The 16,908-nt window shown below is 42.8% G+C and overlaps 1 protein-coding gene across 1 annotated transcript in view; it reads right to left on the minus strand.

Moving 5' to 3' along the window:
- Positions 1–11,192: 11,192 nt before the first annotated feature.
- LOC137525046 (vomeronasal type-2 receptor 26-like) overlaps positions 11,193–16,908 on the minus strand; it is a 40,863-nt gene continuing 35,147 nt past the window's right edge. The window contains exon 6 of the mRNA XM_068246197.1: positions 11,193–12,112. Coding sequence (XP_068102298.1) covers positions 11,193–12,112 — 920 coding nt within the window. The remainder of the gene's footprint in view (positions 12,113–16,908) is intronic.

The raw sequence follows: 16,908 nt of genomic DNA on the forward strand, positions 1-16,908 counted from the left end.
TTCGCAATAGTGCCCCTTTAAGGATGATATTCATTAGTGGGATTTTTGCATCTTTGTATCTTGGTGTTACTGCCATCTCATTCTGATCTCTCAATTCATTCAAGGCTTTTCATCAATTACATACTGTATATGAAAAGGTCATTTTTCATTTTAAATCCCCAGGTTCCTCATCACCAAGCCCATGCAAATGTTCACAATGGATTCTATAGGAAGTAGAAGCATGAAACTTGACTTACATTTTAAATTAGTAGCTAATCTGTTTTAGACCCCCCTTATCTGTCCATGATTCTTCCCTTGGACTAGAAAGAGTGCCAGTTGTTAATAGACCTATGTTTATAAACAACTGTCATTGATTAATATATCATAGAAATGTTTCATTATTTGTGTGATATTAGTTTAAGCAGACTGTGATTGCCTATTGTGACTTAGATGAAGATCAGATCACATTTTAAGACCAATCCAGCTAGTATATATATATATACACACTCTAGCACACATATATATATATATATACTAGCTGATTGCTTCGCGCTGCCTGGTTATGTCTTTGGCTGGTGTTGGCCCTGCTCACTTTTTCTAATCCCTAACACACAATTACTCAATCGCCTTGTTTGTGAGCTTTGCGGTCTTTGACATCAACAATTTGCATTGAAACGAAACAAATCTGATTTGCTGTTTGTGGCTCCACCCCCTTTTCTGAATTTGAACCCCAGTCACCCAATGACAAACTGGTTTGAGGCTTGCGTCATTAACAGTGCAATAATGTCAGCAATGAAATATTACCCTGAAAAATCAATAGGTAATTTTTGATTGGCTTTTGTAGGCTCCACCCACTTTTCTGAATATTAATCCCAGTCACCCAGTGGCCAACTGTGCCATTAACAGAGTAAGAATGGCTGCAGTTTACATTTTCCCAGTGAAATTTGTATTTGTCTCCGCCCACTTTTTGGTTATGGGAATAAAAAGTATCCAATGTGTTATTCCAGGTAATGTACTATGTGTAACAAACATCAGAACTTTCCCATTTATGATATTAGTAGGATATATATCTGTTTATATCTATATATATATATATATATATATATATATATATACAGGATCTTCTCAGAAAATTAGCATATTGTGATAAAGTTCATTATTTTCTGTAATGTGCTGATAAACATTAGACTTTCATATATTTTAGATTCAAATACACACAACTGAAGTAGTGCAAGCCTTTTATTGTTTTAATATTGATGATTTTGGCATACAGCTCATGAAAACCCAAATTTCCTATCTCAAAAAATTAACATAATTCATCCGACCAATAAAAGAAAAGTGTTTTTAAAACAAAAAAAGTCAACCTTCAAATAATTATGTTCAGTTATGCACTCAATACTTGGTTGGGAATCCTTTTGCAGAAATGACTGCTTCAATGCGGCGTGGCATGGAGGCAATCAGCCTGTGGCACTGCTCAGGAGTTATGGAGGCCCAGGATGCTTCGATAGTGGCCTTAAGCTCATCCAGAGTGTTGGGTCTTGCGTCTCTCAACTTTCTCTTCACAATATCCCACAGATTCTCTATGGGGTTCAGGTCAGGAGAGTTGTCAGGCCAATTGAGCACAGTAATACCATGATCAGTAAACCATTTACCAGTGGTTTTGGCACTGTGAGCAGGTGCTAGGTTGTGCTGAAAAATGAAATCTTTATCTCGTGATGATTTTCTGCCCGGTCCTGGTTTTGGTCTTGTCGTGACGGACTCTGGGGTTTGCAGTTCCTCGACATGTCCAGAAGTTTCTCTTGTGCTAGTGTACCCCGATGCACTCTGTGAGCCAGAATGCCCAAGTGTGTCTCGGTTACCAGCATGTTCAGCTACTTCCTCTGTGGAGACATGATCTGATATTGCCTGCCTGCCTGCATGCCCAGAAGTGGTCCCTGAAAGCCCTGATCTTGATGGTTGTCCTGGTAATCCTGAATCCGGAATTGTCATAGGTTCCATAGGGGTTCTTGATAGTTCTCCATGTGAACCTAAAGAGCATTCTGGCCTCTTGGGATCTCTGCGGAGCTTCAAAGTGTTCTGGGAGATTCTGGGAAAAAAATTTCTTGGTACCCTGGATGGGATCAACAGTGGCTTCTGTGTTGATAGGGACACTTCGAGTAGGCATTGTGGGAGGTTTGGTATTTTTGGACTGTCCCTGGAAGGTGGTGGGTATTGCTCGGAGAGTTTTGATGGGTTCTTCTCTGGCAATCACAGTTCTGATGGGTGTTACACTGAGGCTTGTAGTACTGATGGGCATGTTTCGGTGGGTCCTGCTTCCGATGAGTTCGGTTTCGGGAGGATTGATTCTGGAATTGGGCCTTGTCGGGCTGCCCCGACCTTCATGAGTGTTCAGCCAGACTGTTTTGTTGGAAATATCAGTTTTGAGGGACGTCTGGAAGCCGTCCCTAGAGGGGGGTTACTGTAACGATCTGCTCTGCTGTCTGCACAGGCAGGCAGCTTTTTGACCATTTTTCAGGTCTGTATGCTGCAGGTCCCTGGGAAGGAGACCTGTCTTCATTCTGCAAGTTTCAGAGTTGCTGTTCTGGTGAGGTATTTGCATCCACTTGTCATACAAATTGCTTATCTGCTTCCTTTGAAGGCTTGCAGTATAAATACCATTTCCTCCCTGAATTCCCTGCTGGTCATAAAGGTTTGGTCCTGCTAGACTTACCTTGAGTTTCAGCCCTCTGCTAATTGTTTGCTAATATTATCTTAGAGTAGTTATCCTTGGGAGTGCACTAGCATTCCTTCTAGCAAAGTCAGGTTGTTTATTATCTGTATTGCCTAGTTCTGTCTTATCTGTTGCGATTGTTCTGTCGCCAGCGGTGGCTGACAGGGAATCGCACTGTCTGTTTGGATCGCATTCGCCCTAGCGTTAGAGACGGTGGATCTCTCTGTATTCTGTCTCAGGAGTGTAAGCCAGAGCAGCGGTTGCTACTGGTTGCTCCATCTGTCTGTCTTGTTTGGATCGCATCCGCCCTAGCGGTAGAGGCGGTGGTTCCTTCTGTACTCTGTCTAGGAGTGTAAGCCAGAGCTGCTGTTGCTACTGGTTGCTCCTTCTGTCTGTCTTGTCTGGGTGAGGCAAACTTTTAGCAAAAGTTCGCATTCTCTGTTTGTTTTCATTTTTCGTGTTTCATTTGTTAGTCAGGGTTGGTACGCTTTATCGCTGTTGCGCTTGTCGCTATTGCGCTTAACGTGTGGTGACCGCGTGTAGCTAGTCCTGTCTGTTCCTTCGTGTTGGATTGCAGTTGCTAATTGGTTTTGTCTTTATTCATCCTATGTTCTGTGTTTACTCTGTCTTGTGTCTCTGCTAGCAATCGCCATTCTTGCGATTGCTTTTACACTTTGGTCTTCGCTGTTGTATGTCAACCGTCACCGGGTGGCGACTAGATTGGTGGACATACATACATTCTGTCTCTGTGCTCGCTCTCTCTCTCTCGAGGGGCTATCTTGCCCTGTATTGCTTCATCTCGTACAATTTCAACTGACATCTGTGGCAGTGCAGAGGGTTTATTCCTCTGCACTCCACAGCTCCATCTGCCGCTTGGAATTTCTCTCTACCGGTGCATTTGCACCAAAGCTGGGTTCTCTTATTTAAACGCTTGTGGGGTAGGGTTTCCGCAGTGTCAGCGCACAAGTGGTGCGCTGACCACGGAGATAAGTCCCCATTCTTTACGCTGGGCCTCCATAACACCTGAGCAGCGCCACAGGCTGATTGTCTCCATGCCACGCCGCATTGAAGCAGTCATTTCTGCAAAAGGATTCCCGACCAAGTATTGAGTGCATAACTGAACATAATTGTTTGAAGGTTGACTTTTTTTTGTTTTAATAACACTTTTTTTTTATTGGTCGGATGAAATATGCTGATTTTTTGAGATAGGGAATTTGGGTTTTCATGAGCTGTATGCCAAAATCCTCAATATCTATATATATAAAATCGGATGTGTGTATGTATGTGTGTGTGTGTGTGTATGTATGTGTGTGTGTGTGTGTGTGTGTGTGTGTGTGTGTGTGTGTGTGTGTGTATATGTGCCGCGATCACGCGAAAACGGCTTGACCGATTTGAACAAAACTTGGTATACAGATCCCTTACTACCTGGGATGAATTGTTCTGGGGGTCTCGCGCCCCCCCCCCCCCCCCCCTGCACACCTGGGCGGAGCTACAAACAGCAAATCAGATTTCACCCATTCAAGTCAATGGAAAAAAATGTAAAAGGCTGCCATTCTCACAGTAATCAAGCCAGAGTCCCCACACTTGGCACAGTTGGTCACTTGGTGACCGAGGTTACGAATACAGGAAAGGTGGGAGGAGCATAACACAGCCAATCAAATTTCAGCCGTTCATTTTAAATGGAAAAATGTAAACCGCAGCCATTCTTAGACTGTTAATCGCAGAGTTCTCAAACTTGCCACAGTTGGTCACTGGGTGAATGCGATTAAGATTCAAGAAAGTGGGTGGAGCCTACAACTGCCAATCAAAATTCACCTATTGATTTTCAAGGGGAATATTAAAACTGCTGCCATTCTTACACTGTTAGTGGCAGATGCTTCAAACCTGGTACAGTTGGTCATTCGGTGACTGGGGTCCAAATTCACTAAAGGGGCGGGGCCACAAACAGCCAATCAGATTTCCTTGCTGGATAAACTGCTTCCATTCACACATTTTTGATGCCAGGAACCTGAAAGCTCACAAACTTGGTCATTGAGTGACTGTGTGTCAAGGTTACAAAAAGTAGGCGGAGCCAAAAATAAAGTTCACTAGGAAAATATAAACTGCAGCCATTCTTACACTGTTTCTGGCAGGGTTCTCAAATTTTGCACAGTTGGTCACTGGGTTAATGGGATGAATATTCAAGAGAGTGGGTGGAGCCTACAACATCCAATTAAAATTCAAGATTCTTGATATGAACTATACTGGTCGCACCAACTCACCAGATGTGCATATAATAATTTAAAGTGAGCACTTGAGCATAGGCGCTGCAGTTGCTTGGCAAATCTCCAAATTTTTGAGCCAATTAAAATTCACCTGTTGATTTTCAAAGGGAATATTTACATTGCTGCCATTCTTACACTGTTAATAGCAGATGCTTCAAACCTGGTACTGTTAGTCACTGGGTGACTGGGGTTCAAATTTGGAAAGGGAGCGGAGACACCAACAGCCAATCAGATTTGTTTAATTTTAATGAGAATATACAAATAATTGATACCAAAAGCCCAAAGCTCATAAACTTGATAATTGAGTGACTGTATGTTAAGGTTAGAAAAAGTGGGCGGAGCCAACAACTGCATTTTATTACAGGGGAAAATATAAACTGCAGCCATTCTTACACTTTTAATGGCAAGGGTTCTCAAACTTTGCCCAGATGGTCACTGGGTGACTGAGATTAATATTATGGGAAGTGGGTGGAGCCTATAACAGCCAATTAAAATTCACCTGTTTATTTTCAAGGGGAATATTTAAATTGCTTCCATTTTTGCTCTAGTAATAGCAGATGCCTCAAACCTGCTACAGTTGGTCATTGGGTCACTGGGGTTCAAATGCCGGAGAGATGCAGAGCCACAAACAGCCAATCTAATTTGCTTAATTTCTATGGGAATATACAAATTATTGATGACAAAGACCCCAAAGTTCACAAACTTGGTCATTAAGTAATTGTGTGTTAGGGTTAGAAAAAGTGGCCGGAGCTAACCCCAGCCAAATACATCAGCTATTATTCATAAAAGTGAATGGAGCCTACAAAAGCCAATCAAAATTAATCTATTGATTTTTAAGGGAAGTATTTCATTACTGCCATTCTTGCACTGTTAATGGCACAAGCCCCAAACTGGGTACAGTTATTTATTGGGTGACTGGGGTTCAATCGCAGAAAAGGGGTGGAGACACAAAAAGCCCATCAGATTTGTTTCATTTCAATGCAAATTATTGATGCCAAAGACTGCAAAGCTCACAAATTTGGTCATTGAGTAATTAAGTAATTGTCTGTTACTATTATAAAAAGTGGGCATAGCCAACACCAGCCAAATACATAAGCAGGCAATGCTGGGTCATCAGTGGGCAGAGGCAAATAGAAATGTCACTGGGAAAACTGCAGCCATTCTTACACTGTTAACGGCAGGGTTCTCAAACTTTGCACAGTTGGTCACTGGGATTAATATTCATAAAAGAGGGTGGAGCCTACAAAAGCCTATCCAAATTAATGTATTGCTTTTCAAGGGGAATATTCAATTGCTGCCATTCTTGCACTGTTAATGACACAAGCTTAAAACCTGGTACACTTGGCCATTGGGTGACTGGGGTTCAAAATCAGAAAAGAGGGTGGAGCCACAGCCAATCAGATTTGTTTCATTTCAATGCAAATTATTGATGCCAAACAATGCAAAGCTCACAAACTAGGTCATTGAGTCATTGTGTGTTAGGGTTAGAAAAGTGGGCGGAGCCAACACCAACCAAATACATACCCGGGCAACGCCGGGCAATCAGCTAGTGAAAACTATAAGAGACTTGAACTACTTCAGTTGTGTGTATTTGAATCTAAAATATATGAAAGTCTAATGTTTATCAGTACATTACAGAAAATAATGAACTTTATCACAATATGCTAATTTTTTTGAGAAGATCCTGTATATACTAGCTGGACGCCCGGCGTTGCCTGGGTATGTATTTGGCTGGTGTTGGCCCCACCCTCTTTTACTAACCCTAACACACAATTACTTAATTACTTAATGACCAAGTTTGTGAGCTTTGCGGTCTTTGGCATCAATAATTTGCATTGAAATAAAATAAATCTAATTGGCTGTGGCTCCAACCCTTTTCTGAATTTGAACCCAAATCACCCAATGGCCAAGTGTACCAGGTACAGGTGATTAACAGTGCAAGAGGCTTGTGCCATTAACAGTGCAAGAATGGCAGCAATTACAGTGGGTTGCAAAAGTATTTGGCCCCCTTGAAGTTTTCCACATTTTGTCACATTACTGCCACAAACATGAATCAATTTTATTGGAATTCCACGTGAAAGACCAATACAAAGTGGTGTACATGTAAGAAGTGGAACGAAAATCATTCATCATTCCAAACATTTTTTTTACAAATAAATAACTGCAAAGTGGGGTGTGCGTAATTATTCGGCCCCCTGAGTCAATACTTTGCAGAACCACCTTTTGCTGCAATTACAGCTGCCAGTCTTTTAGGGTATGTCTCTACCAGCTTTGCATCTACAGACTGAAATCCTTGCCCATTCTTCTTTGCAAAACAGCATTAGCTCAGGCAGATTAGATGGACATCGTTTGTGAACAGCAGTTTTCAGATCTTGCCACAGATTCTCGATTGGATTTAGATCTGGACCTTGACTGGGCCATTCTAACACATAGATATGTTTTGTTTTAAACCATTCCATTGTTGCCCTGGCTTTATGTTTAGGGTCATTGTCCTGCTGGAAGGTGAACCTCCGCCCCAGTCTCAAGTCTTTTGCAGTCTCCAAGAGGTTTTCTTCCAAGTTTGCCCTTTATTTGGCTCCATCCATCTTCCCATCAACTCTGACCAGCTTCCCTGTCCCTGCTGAAGAGATGCACCCCCCGAGCATGATGCTGCCATCACCATATTTGATAGTGGGGATGGTGTGTTCAGAGTGATGTGCAATGTTAGTTTTCTGCCACACATAGCGTTTGGCATTTTGGCCAAAAAGTTCCATTTTGGTCTCATCTGACCAGAGCACCTTCTTCCACTCGGTTGCTCTGTCCCCCACTTGGCTTGTGGCAAACTGTAAACGGGACTTCTTATGCTTTCTGTTAACAATGCCTTTCTTCTTGCCACTCTTCCATAAAGGCCAACTTTGTACAGTGCATGACTAATAGTTGTCCTATGGCCAGAGTCTCCCACCTGAGCTGTAGATCTCTGCAGCTCGTCCAGAGTCACCATAGGCCTCTTGACTGCATTTTTGATCAGCGCTCTCCTTGTTCGGCCTGTGAGTTTAGGTGGATGAACTTGTCTTGGTAGATTTACAATTGTGCCATACTCCTTCCATTTCTGAATGATTGCTTGAACAGTGCTCTTTGGGATGTTCAAGGCTTTGGAAATCTTTTTGTAGCTTAAGCCTGCTTTAAATTTCTCAATAACTTGATCCCTGACCTGTCTTGGACCTGTCTTGTGTGTTCTTTAAACTTCACGATGTTGTTGCTCCCGATATTCTCTTAGACAACCTCTGAGGCACTCACAGAGCAGCTGTATTTGTACTGACATTAGATTACACACAGGTGCACTCTATTTAGTCATTAGCACTCATCAGGCAATGTCTATAGGCAACTGACTGCACTCAGATCAAAGGGGGGGCGAATAATTATGCACACACCACTTTGCAGTTATTGATTTGTAAAAAATGTTTTGAATCATGTATGATTTTTGTTCCACTTCTCACGTGTACACCACTTTGTGTTGGTCTTTCATGTGGAATTCCAATAAAATTGATTCATGTTTGTGGCAGTAATGTGACAAAATGTGGAAAACTTCAAGGGGGCCGAATACTTTTGCAACCCACTGTAAATATTCCCCTTAAAAATCAATGGATGGATTTTGATTGGCTTTTATACGCTCCACTTTTCTAATCCTCACACACAATTAATCAATTACTCAATTACCAAGTTTGTGAGCTTTGCTGTGTTTGGCATCAATAATTTGCATTGGAATGAAGCAAATCTAATTTGTTGTTTGTGGCTCCACCCCCTTTCTGAAATTGAACCCCAGTCACCCAATGACCAACTGTACCAGGTTTGAGGCTTGTGCCATTAACAGTGCAAGAATGGCAGCAATGTAAATATTCTCCTTGAAAATCAATAGGTGAATTATGATTGGCTATTGTAGGCTCCTCCCACTTTTCTGAATATTAATGCCAGTCACCCGTGGACCAACTGTGCAAAGTTTGAGAACCCTACCATTAATAGTGTAAGAATTACTGCAGTTTACAGTTTATATCAATAACTCTACTATGGATTATCAATGAACGTTAGTATGAGTATGACTATATGCAAAAATAGATCCAGGAGCACCGATGAAATTCAAAAAACAAAAATGTGTGCCAAGGTCCAACCCCAGTACCAAGGGGTCGTAATAAAAAAATCCAGCAAAGGACCGGCACCACTCCAGTGTATTATAGCTCAAATACTTTAATAATACATCAGAAGCAATGACAGACTGCTGTTTCAGCCTTCCATAGGCCTTTGTCAAGTTGCACAAAGTGCAACTTGACAAAGGCCTATGGAAGGCCCGAAACAGCAGTCTGTTGTTGCTTCTGATGTATAATACACTGGAGTGGTGCCGGTCCTTTGCTGGATTTTATGAGTATGACTATGGTCTCAATTCACTAAGCTTATCTCCTGTCTTTAATAACATCTCTAGAGTGATCACCATGGTGATAAGGCATGTAGTATTCAGGAAACATTTTACCTCAGGCAAACCTAAACTTAACTCTTCTGTCTTTAAGTTAACTCTCCAATCCTTAAAATAACTCCAGAATTAAAGACAGGCTGTTTATTAACTGAGTGTGAAAATAACTACTGAGGAGGTAACTTAAGGAATGAAGAGATAAGATAAGTTTTCTCTTGCCTTATCTCCAGCATGATCTCAGTGAATAGAGGCCTATGTAGCTTTGGAGATGAAGTGAATTGGCCTAACAGAGAGATAGTCAAATAAGGAGAGATAAATCATGAGGTAAGTAAGACAATTGTCTCCCAAACCAGATGCCTAGAGTATCTTTGCAGGGCCCACACTCTGTAAGAAGCAATGCGGCTGATTCACAAAGCTTTTCTGTTGAATCATCTCACCTTACTCATTAACTCACAATTTATCTCTCTTTAAATGACTTACCTCATGATTTATCTCTCCTTATTTGACTCTCTGTTGGCCCAATCCAATTCAATGTATCTCCAAAGCTACATACTCACCTGAAGATCTTCTCTTGAGCTCTTCTCCCAAGGGATCGGTTACAGATCCCTGCCAGGCAACAGAGCAGCTATGACGCTGTACATCTGCATCACCGGTCTCTTGTTGATGACTTGTAGGTTTATTTGCTGGGCGGCAGGGAGGGACGATGAGCACATGCAAAGATCCAACATGATGAATCCTTGGAGAGCCTCATGTGTCTCCCCACCCACCCTGTACCCACCAACGGTTTATGGTTTCCTGGTTGTTCCCTAAAATGTTGTTCGTTCTGTGGGCCTTAAATGTTCTACTAGGTGATATTTTCACATCTTATCAATAAAATGCCTTTTAAATCGCCGGTAAGCAAGAAAAAACTCCGAATTATTTTGACAGTACTTTTTCAACTACTTTGTAGTACTTTTTTAGTTGCCAACTGCTAAAAAGTTATTTTAAACAGAAAATGAAAAATTATCTCCTAGGAAAAAACTTAAGAGAACAAGTGAATTGGATCAGGCGCCTTTTATCTTTTTTTTTCATCGATTACCTCTCCTTATTTGTTTATCTCATGTATTAGCTCTCCTTACAGTTCAAGTGAAAAATACATAGTAAGCACAGTGAATCAACCTCAAAGTTCTTAAAGCGGATCCGAGATGAAAAACTAACTATAACAAGTAACTTGTCTATCTATCCTATCTAAAGTTTAGATAGTTTACACAGCAAATCTAGCTGCAAACAGCTTCTATAGAAAATGATTATTTCTTCCTGTGATACAATGACAGCAGCCATGTTGTTTGTAAACATTACACAGAGGCAGGCTTATCTGCATCTTGAGCACTCAGCCTGTGAAAAAAAACCTAACCCCCCCCCCTCCTCCCTCCTCCCCTCTGCCTTTGAAAAATCTGGCTAGTAACACCTCCCCCTCCTCCTGCCCCGACTGAGCTCCCATGAACCCTTGCTACTGCCAAGTCTCTCTGAAAACCTGTGGGCGTGGCTTGTTTAGTTTATAGGGAAAACAAAAACAAAAAAGTATTTGGTTTGAGGAATGCCCTATAAACAATAGGAAAGGAACACAATTATGCAATGAGTAAAAGTTCATCTCGGATCTACTTTAATGAATCACAGGAAAGAGCTGAGGAGGGTTAAGATGATGGAGCTTCATAGTATCAGAGTCTAAGGCAACAGAAACTTCTTGCATAAAGACATGCAATTCCCAAAGCATAGATTGTCATTGATGATTATATTTAGATTCTAGCATACCAATGTTTTAATTGTGATCGGGACTTTTACTGTTCTTTAACATGTCTTTATGGCAGTTGAGGTCAGGTTTAAGAATAATAATGTAAGTTTTGGGGAAAAAGATGCAGGTTAATATCCCAGCACTGGAGGTCAAGATGGCGAATACCTCCACAGCCACCATGTATTTCCCTCTGGTGCTCAGATAGGCCGGGATCATGGCAATCCAGGCACTGCAGAACACCAGCATGCTAAACGTGATGTACTTGGCCTCATTAAAGCTGTCCGGTAATGTCCTCACTATGAAAGCCAGGAGAAAACTCACAGCTGCTAGAAACCCCATGTAACCCCAAACTGAATAGAAGCTAAGCACTGACCCATCATTACACTGAATGATGATCTGTCCTGAATAAGTGTGCATGTCATGCTCTTCATATGGGGGAAAGGTGGACAACCAGATGATGCAGTTCAGGCATTGGATGGAGGAACATGTCAAGATCACATAATAGGACACTTTGACTGAGAGCCATTTCTTCCAGGAGCTTCCAGGTTTGCTTGCTTTGAAGATAATGCAGACAGTGAGAGTCTTGCCCAGAATGGAGGACACAGCAATGGTAAAAAACATTCCAAATAATACTTGTCTCAGCATGCAGGTTATATCCACAGGACGTCCGAGGAACAAGAAGACACAGAGGAGGCTCAGCAGGATGGAGGTCAGGAGAATGAAGCTCACAGTCCGGTTATTGGCTTTTACTATTGGAGTGTCCCAGTAATAAATAAAAACTCCCAAAATAAATATCGTTACAGCTGAAAACATCACTGTAATTACTGAAAAAGCTAGAACCAAAATATCCTTCTCGTACGAGAGAAAGTCATACGTTTTAGGAACACATTTCACTTTTCTGTCATCCGGCCACTTTTCTTCGGGGCACTTCTGGCACTTCTCACTATCTAAAATTAAACAGGAAACGTCATATTAGTCTCTGTCATCCAAAAAAGGTAATTTGGCCGTATACCCCGTTTGTTAACTTAGGCACTACCATAGACCTCAAAGTAATTTTGCAACACTATTATATAGCCAAGCTCCAGATATCGGCATTCACTTCATTAAAGTAGGGGGTGCTCATTCAGAGTCCGTGGAATTGAAAAATTCTGCGGAAATCCAATTTACCGCAACTTGATAATTTTAGCTCATCACAGGACTTTGAATCAGAGAATACAGAATTTTTCTGTGGTAGTTTTTGACTAATCACAAGATTCCATTTTTCCGATTTCCATTTTTTTGTTCTAATTTTTTTGCACTGTTAAGTAATTGTATACAATGTCAAGCAGCAGTAGCTAAAGCAAATACAATTCTGTGATGCATAAAACGGGAAATAAAATCACAAGATTCTAGTATACTACTCCCTCTGTACAAAAGTCCTTGTGAGGCAACATATGAAGTATGGTATACAGTTTTGGGCACTACACTATAGAAAGGATATACTACAACAGATGGGCAACTAAATAATCAGAGGGATAGAAGGTCTCACTTACCAAGAAAGGTGGACAAACTGGGCTTATTTAGCTTGTAAAAAAAACTTCTAAGTTCTAAGAGGTGACATGATTATCATGTACAGAGGCGTTGCTAGGGTTTCAGCACCTGGGGATGAAGACAGTTTTTGCAAACCCCCCCCCCCCCCCTCCCACACACACACACACATACACCTGGGCTAAATGTACGTGGCCACACATCAGAATGTGGGTGTGGTCATGGGTGGAGTCAAATGTACAAATGCTGTTTAGATAGCCAGATATACCCTCCTCCCCCTTGAAGATAGCGATATGTGCCCCCCTTACCCCCCATTTATGTAGCCAAATGTGTCCCCTTCCCTTGTCCAGATAGCCAGATGTGCTCCCCTTCAAATAGCCAAATGTGCCTCCCTTTAGATAGCCAGATGTGTCCCATTCCCATTTAGATAGCCAGGTGAGCCCCCTATAGATAGCCAGGTGTACCCCCCTATAGATAGCCAGATGTGTCCCATTCCCATTTAGATAGCCAGGTGTGCCCCCTATAGATAGCCAGGTGTGCCCCCTATAGATAGCCAGGTGTGCCCCCCCCTATAGATAGCCAGGTGTGCCCCCCTATAGATAGCCAGATGTGCCCCCCTTTAGATAGCCAGGTGTGCCCCCTATAGATAGCCAGATGTGCCCCCCTTTAGATAGCCAGGTGTGCCCCCCTATAGATAGCCAGATGTGCCCCCCTATAGATAGCCAGGTGTGCCCCCTATAGATAGCCAGATGTGCCCCCCTTTAGATAGCCAGATGTGCCCCCTATAGATAGCCAGGTGTGCCCCGATAAAGATAGCCAGGTGTGCCCCCTATAGATAGCCAGGTGTGCCCCCTATTCCTTCTGATTTGAAGGAACCCCATTGGCCTGCTAAGGACCAATGGGGCTCCTTGGAGCCCAAATTCAAAGATGCTTAGAGAGCTCTGAGCTATATAGCTCAGAGCTCAGTCGGGTCCGTGCAGGACGTTAAGTCCCCGCCGGCTCCCGCTGCCCTCCCCGCCTCTCCCACATGTCACCCACATGTCACCCACATGTGGGTGACATGTGGGTGACAGATGTGGGCGGGGTGGACAGCGGGAGCCGGCGGGGACTTAGCGTCCTGCAAGGACGCGTAAGTGTATGTGGCGGCTGAGCGGCGAGTGACGTCGGGTGCGGCGTAGTTACAATGTAACAAAGTTGTTACATTGTAATAACGTTGTTACATTGTAACTGATAGAACATTTCCGAGGCTATTGCGAGGGATCATTTATTTAAAGGGACAGGTAAGTATTAATGGTTAATTAAGAATATTAAAGGACTTTTTTCGTGGTTATGTTTTTTGTTCAATTAAAATACTTTTTCTAAGTGTTTGTGTGTTTATTTACTTTTAACTCTTAAAGGAAATGGGTAAGGGGTACAAGTACCCCTATACTCATTACTCCTGGAAGGGGGGGTGGGCATCTGGGGGACCCCTTTTTAAAGGGGACTCCAAGATGCCACCATGAACCCCCCAGGAAATCGCGGCCTCTACCTCCACCGCTCATCGGAGGTGGAGAAGAGCCCCTTGTCCTTGGATTGAACAAGGGCTCGGAGGGGGAGGGGAAAGCTTGGCTGCCCCTCCCCTTCCGAGACCCCCCAATCTATGGACCATGCGGGCTGGTATAGTCAGGGTGCGGAGCCCCACACGGCCGGTGCTCTGCATTCTGGCTATCCCAGCCTGCATGGGGGACAAGGGGTTAAAGAGGTCTGGGAGGGGGGACCCCACGTCGTTTTTTTTTTAATATTTCCCACACTCAGAACAAAGTAAGTAAAACTCTTCCCACTTGGGTGAATCGATGAAAATAATACATTATTGTTACCTGTGCAAAAAAACCTGACATTTTCCACATTTGAAAGACATTTTTCCCCTTGAAACTTAAACATCGATTTTCTCAAAAACTATAAGGTCTTTTTGAAAAAAAATGTTTTCCTCTTATTCCCACTGATCCCCTTAATATACCCTGGGAATTTGGTGTTCCTAAATTTTAAGCAGGCTTTGCTATTAACCGTTAAAGTCGGCGGGTTTTTAAATGTATACATTTTTCCTTTGAAACTTTAGAATCGATTTTCTGAAAAACTTTAAGGTCTTTTTGGAAAAAAAAAAATTTCCTCTTATTCCTTCTGATCTCCTTATGATATTCTCCAAATTTGAGGCTCTTAGCATTTAAGGGGGCTTTGCAATTAGCCCTTAAAGTCAGCGGCTTTTTTATATTATACGGGAGCGTAATATTACGCGATTACGGCAGACTGTTTAATTGCAATAGGAGTTTACGGTCTTACGCGTAATTTGTTACGCATAATAACGTAACTTACGGTCTACGTGTAATTAATTATGTGTAATACCGTAACCTTACACGTAACGCTTACGGTGCATTTGTAGTGAGTTACGATGCGTAATTACGCTAATGCGTAATTTAGGCCCAGCACTACTTACACTACCTGCTGATCCATGTGTACACACGCAAGATGTTTTCAAGCACTTTATGTCTCCAGTTTAGCAATGCAATGTAATTTCTGCCTTTTAGGGATTATAACCCTGCTGTGCGTCAAATCCATTTTTCCCCGGGACTTTTGGCTTGTATCCCACTCTGCCATGCCCCCCTCCAGGTGTTAGACCCCTTGAAACATCTTTTACATCACTTTTGCGGTCAGAAACAGTGTTTGTAGTTTTTCAAGTTCGCCTGCCCATTGAAGTCTATTGTGGTTCGAAAAGTTTGCAGGTCCGCAAACTTTTTCGGAAGTTCAGGTTCGAGGTTCGCAAACCGGAAATCGGAGGTTCGAGCCATCTCTAGTTGGTTTATATAACATGAGAGTGATTGGTTGCCCTGGAGAAGCATTAGCTTAAGTTTGCTTTAAAGTGTACCAGAGATCTAAAAATATCAAAAATTGATACTTACCTGGGGCTTCCTCCAGCTCTATAAACACGTCTGAGTCCCTCGGCGTCCCCCCACGGTCTGCCGTTCAGCCGCAATCAGCCTTGGTAACTGGCTCAGTCTTGATCTTATGCACATGTGCAGACCTCTAGTGCATACACAGCAGACTCAGACTAACATGACTGAGCCAGTTACTGGGGCTGATGGCGGCTGAACGGCAGACCGCGGGAGGACACCGAGGGATGTGTTTATAGGGCTGGAGAAAGCCCAGGGTAAGTATCAGTTCTTGCTATTTTTAGATCTCTGGTTTACTTTAAAGGTTTATTCATCTCTCACCTGTTACATTAGTCACCTCCCCTGTGGAACATGAGACGCAATGATAGCAGCAGGAATGGATCCCTCTTGTTGGAACTTTCCTGTATCCAGGAAGGCACTTCTTATTGCACCGAGACTCTGGTCTCTTATATGGGGAAATAGCAGATAAAAATGTAGTTAGAACATAACAATTGTACAGCAGTCTGCTAAATATCTGCATCTTTTGGAGATTAAAGAAAACCTGAACTAAAAATAAAAAGTTAAAATAAACATACACCTGTCATACTTACCTCTCATGTAGCCTACTCCTCAATCCTTTTCTCCTCTCCCACGACCTGTTTATCCACTCTGCTCGATGGAATTCTTTTCCTCCATTTTAAAAATAGCAATGACCTAGTAACAGCTTCCAGGTCAGCACACTGTTAAACTGTAATATTAACTTTCTCATCATTTGTCCTTTCAGTTATAACTGGCAGCAACTGTTCAGTTATAACTGACAGCATCTCTCAGTCAACCACCTTTTCCACAGTCCTACCTTATGTGTCCTTCCTCCACCCTTTAAATTGTATGCCCTTGGCAGGTCCTCCCCCCTCCATTAGTGTGTCCTTCTTAACTTTACTACTCCAGCAATGACACCCTTCTCATGGACTAATTCAGATTTGATTTGCTGGGTCTCTGTAAAATGCATTTTATACCCTGATTCAGGCCCGTTTCTTGGGCCGTGCGGGGCGTGCCGCCGCCCGGGGCGCTGTTGGGAGGGCGCTATAATGGAGGGGGGAACCGGAGCCGTGGGGAGGGCATACACACGCTGCTTCCTGTTTAGCCGGAAGCAGCGTGTGTATCATCGCATAGGCAGAGAGGAAGAGACCGGCGGCGAGAGAGCAGGGCTTGGAACGCAGGGAGGTATGTTGTATACTTCGCTCCCTGCGCATTACTCTGCAGTCTGGAGGGGGGAGCAGGAGGGCGGTCCGGGAGAGGAGAGGAAGGGAGAG

Source organism: Hyperolius riggenbachi, chromosome 1 (genome assembly GCF_040937935.1).
Source record: "Hyperolius riggenbachi isolate aHypRig1 chromosome 1, aHypRig1.pri, whole genome shotgun sequence".
Classification (NCBI taxonomy): domain Eukaryota; kingdom Metazoa; phylum Chordata; class Amphibia; order Anura; family Hyperoliidae; genus Hyperolius; species Hyperolius riggenbachi.